General features: G+C 44.0%; 1 protein-coding gene across 1 annotated transcript in view; it reads right to left on the bottom strand.

The window, feature by feature from the left end:
- DUSP22 (dual specificity phosphatase 22) overlaps positions 1-3,496 on the bottom strand; it is a 44,055-nt gene extending 40,559 nt beyond the window's left edge. Inside the window, exon 1 of the mRNA XM_017738598.1 lies at positions 3,238-3,496. Coding sequence (XP_017594087.1) covers positions 3,238-3,477 — 240 coding nt within the window. The 5' untranslated portion in view covers positions 3,478-3,496. The remainder of the gene's footprint in view (positions 1-3,237) is intronic.
- Between the last annotated feature and the right edge of the window lie 41 nt (positions 3,497-3,537).

Here is a 3,537-nt window from a genome sequence, read left to right as displayed (position 1 = left end):
AAAAAAAAAAAAAAAAAAAAAAAAGAAAAAAGTCTTTCTGATGTTTTAAAATAGCTGTCTGGTATTTCCTATCTGCAGCACAAATCTTCTATCACACCACCACTGCTGCAGACTATAGCATTTTAGACTCCAGGACATTATTTCTGCATCAGATGTGCGTTCTCAAGAGAGAATAAAAGCTTAATTTCCAGTCACAGTCATTAAGCTTTGACATTAGAAACTAAAGATACTGAGAAACACGGGGGGGTTGCAGAAATGAGGTTTTTTATTGGCAAAGGAGGAAAAATCCAGAAGTCTGCATTTGTGCATCATGATGCAATGCTGTATGCTCGATAGGTAATTAGGACACTGTGCAACCAAGGACAGATGTTACCCTTGTTGTACTAGTCATTCTAGAAGCAAGAAACATTACTATGGGTGAAAGCTACCTGGAAAGAAGTGAATCTTCATGTCATGCTGACTAATACTTCAGCACTCGACTATGGCTGGGAACTTTCAGCTGTGTCATCTCACACTGCCTTCAGCAACTGCAACTCCAGGCCGTGCAAAATGAAGGCTGATGGCTGCTAGGGGCGTGTGAGAGAGAAGGGGTGGGAGTCAGAAGAGTAGAAAAATAAGGTGGTTGTTTTTGTGAACTTCTCAACCACCACTTTATGAATAAAAACAGTAGCCTCTTTTTACGATCCGAAACATTGAGAAAATGACCACAGAGTAAGTAACCGATGTAGAAGAATGCACGACCATGGAAAAAGGACACCAACGCCTGTCTTCGTTTGTACCTCACATGAGAGCAGCTCATGTTCTCCATCCTGCACAAAGACAGAGCCTTGGAACAGACAGTAGTTGCTAATGCTTCTGTCAGTCCTCTCTGACAAAACACCTCTCTGGAAAATGGCTTAAAGGGCTACTTTGCTGCTGTTTCCTATATAGACAAATGCTTATAATAAAGCATCTAACTCCTTGCCCAGCACTGCTTCTAGATGTGTTAGTACTGATGGGCACTCTGGAGAAGTTCATGGGGCTTTCTCAGAGATGGCCAGGCACTCTAAAAGGAGAAGACAAGCCTACCTTTGTCCAGTAGTACAGGAGAGGGGCCCACATCAGGGAGGGGGATTTGCTGCTGACATGAACTGGCACAGCTTCTCTGATTTCCATAAAATTGGCTACTTCAGCTGTAACTAGCCACAGTGGTTTAAATTTCTTATGAGTCCACTCCTACAACAAACAGGGCTTATCTGCCCTTCTTGTAGAGATAACTCAAACCTTCTGAAGAGTTTACATGAATAACTGTCAGTTAACTTTAACAGCACTGAACAACAACTAAACCCCAGACAGAGCTCTTCACCGAGATCCTGTTCACAGATAGTCAGATCTTGTCACCATCTCAGCCACTAGACTTCAGCTCTTGGAAAACATCTTTGTGCATTTCAACCACAGACTTCAACCTGAACTTTGAATACAAGCCAGAGTTAGACATTAAGCATGAAGACAAATCAGACCACCCAAACAATTTCCTAAGTCAGATCCCATTACTCTGTAAAATATACATCTTAAAAATATAAGGAAAAAAGGTAAAGTACTGAAAATTAATACTAGCCAGGTCAATGCACATTCACAAGCCGATTCTCCCTCTCTGAACAGAATAAGAAAGGTATATATGAACAAATGCTTTCAGTTTAATTTGGGAAATATCAGAAGGCTTGGACGGGATTTAGGAAAAAAACTAGACTGGGCTAATTTTACAGAGAAAAATAGCAATAAAAGACAAACCCCACCTAAAAAGAACGCCAGGCCTCCAGCCCTTATCACTCTAATGGCCACATAAAGTCATGTGCAATTGCTATTTGCTATGAAATACATCAGTATCATGGGACAGAAAAATAAGGAGGGAACCGTGCCTTTGAGAAAGGATCAGCATCCAGAGGCTGTAGCAGTCCCTGGAGCTCTTTCTTACCACACCCATTACAGGTCATCATTAATCCTCTTCCCTTGGCGTCAGTACAAAGGGATTCCTTAAACAAAGTAATCCACCATCAAATAAGCTGATTATTTTCTCCTACCATCTATATACAGCTCTACCACAAAAAACACACTTCAGCTGGAAACTAAGGAAATTTGTATTCACTGACTACACTAAGACAAGCAAATACCCCCTACATCTGCACTGAGGGCTCCATGCTTCCCCTTGCCCCTCCAGCTTTACCGACTCAAGATCAGAAGGAAGAGATGATCCAGGGGCACATTCTCAAGGTGGCAAGTACCAGACCAACATGTGGGACCCCTACAAAAATAAACCCTGATGGCCAATACCCAGCATGGTTGTAACCTCCTTAAAAGATCCAGCCCTTCCCAAAATGCTGAACTTCTCAACCTCTTGGATACAGCCATAAGAAAGGGGAGAAAAATCCAAGTAGTTTTATGCTTGTCCTGAAAGCTCCAGTTGGTACATGTCAGGGCAACATTTAACAGAATTAAAATGACCAAATTGACCAATCACAGATTGCCAGTTCCTACCCACATACTATCACAGTAAAATGTAATGCAGCTTCAAAGGGCTGCGAGTTGTCCTGTTGGTTTTATTTTTTTCTCTCCCCACATTGCAACTTAAGCATCTGATATTGTGTCCCTCTAAATGTTCTGATAATTTCAAAAATTCCAAGAAAAATACTACAAATATACCAGAAGCCTAAAAGGAGTCTTTCTTAGCTGTATTTCTTCCTAACTGGCCATTTCTAGAAGGCTAATATCAATGGGTGGCGAATATCACAGCAATATCCCCAGACTTTGAAAGCAGAAACTGAGAAAAGGACCAAGGGAGGTTCTACTTCCTATGCACTAACTCAATTCCTCAGCAGCCAGATCTTTTCCCTGCCTAAGGTTTCTATTTCAGTGTCTCTACCTATAGGATGAAAAGGCTTCCCCTTCCAGGTGGCACACTAAGCACTCTGGATGTTCATCAATCTGAATCCCAGGGCCAGGATGTCAGACTGGGACAACATGTGAGCAGCTATTTCTAGCTCTTCTCCTCCGCTTTGTCAGAGGCCACGCACACAGCAAAGCTATTCCCAAAGCACTCAAAGCAGGATGTAAGACAGAGGAGATGACTCAACTTCTGTTCCTCATAGTAAGCTATATATAAAAGGCTAGTTACCACCACACTTTCAAACCTGGGTTTTAAACAGGGGTGAAGATACTGAGAAAAATCACAGTTGTCCCTTGATAACCACCATGACATACCAGGGGAATCGGTGCGTACAATAAGCCCCCTACTGCCAAAAGGCCAACACCCTTTGCAAAATAGATCCATCTTCCTTCCTCACTGCGATCTCCACTGGGGCCGAGCGCTTTCCTGTCCCACCGGCACCGGGCCCAGCCCTCCAGCGACAGTCCGCGTCCAGAGGCTGCTCCGTGCCCTGGGAGCGGAGCGGGCTTTGGCCAAGTGACACGATTCAATGCCGCGCTCGCTGACAGCCCCATGCCCCGGGTCCTGCCGCAGATCCGGGGATGCCGGCTCTCTCCCCCCGCAGGCCCCCGCGC

Source organism: Corvus brachyrhynchos, unplaced genomic scaffold (genome assembly GCF_000691975.1).
Source record: "Corvus brachyrhynchos isolate BGI_N302 unplaced genomic scaffold, ASM69197v1 scaffold237, whole genome shotgun sequence".
In the NCBI taxonomy this organism is placed as follows: Eukaryota; Metazoa; Chordata; class Aves; order Passeriformes; family Corvidae; genus Corvus; species Corvus brachyrhynchos.
Note: the sequence above shows the minus strand (reverse complement) of the source record. Positions and strands in the feature narration are given on the sequence as shown.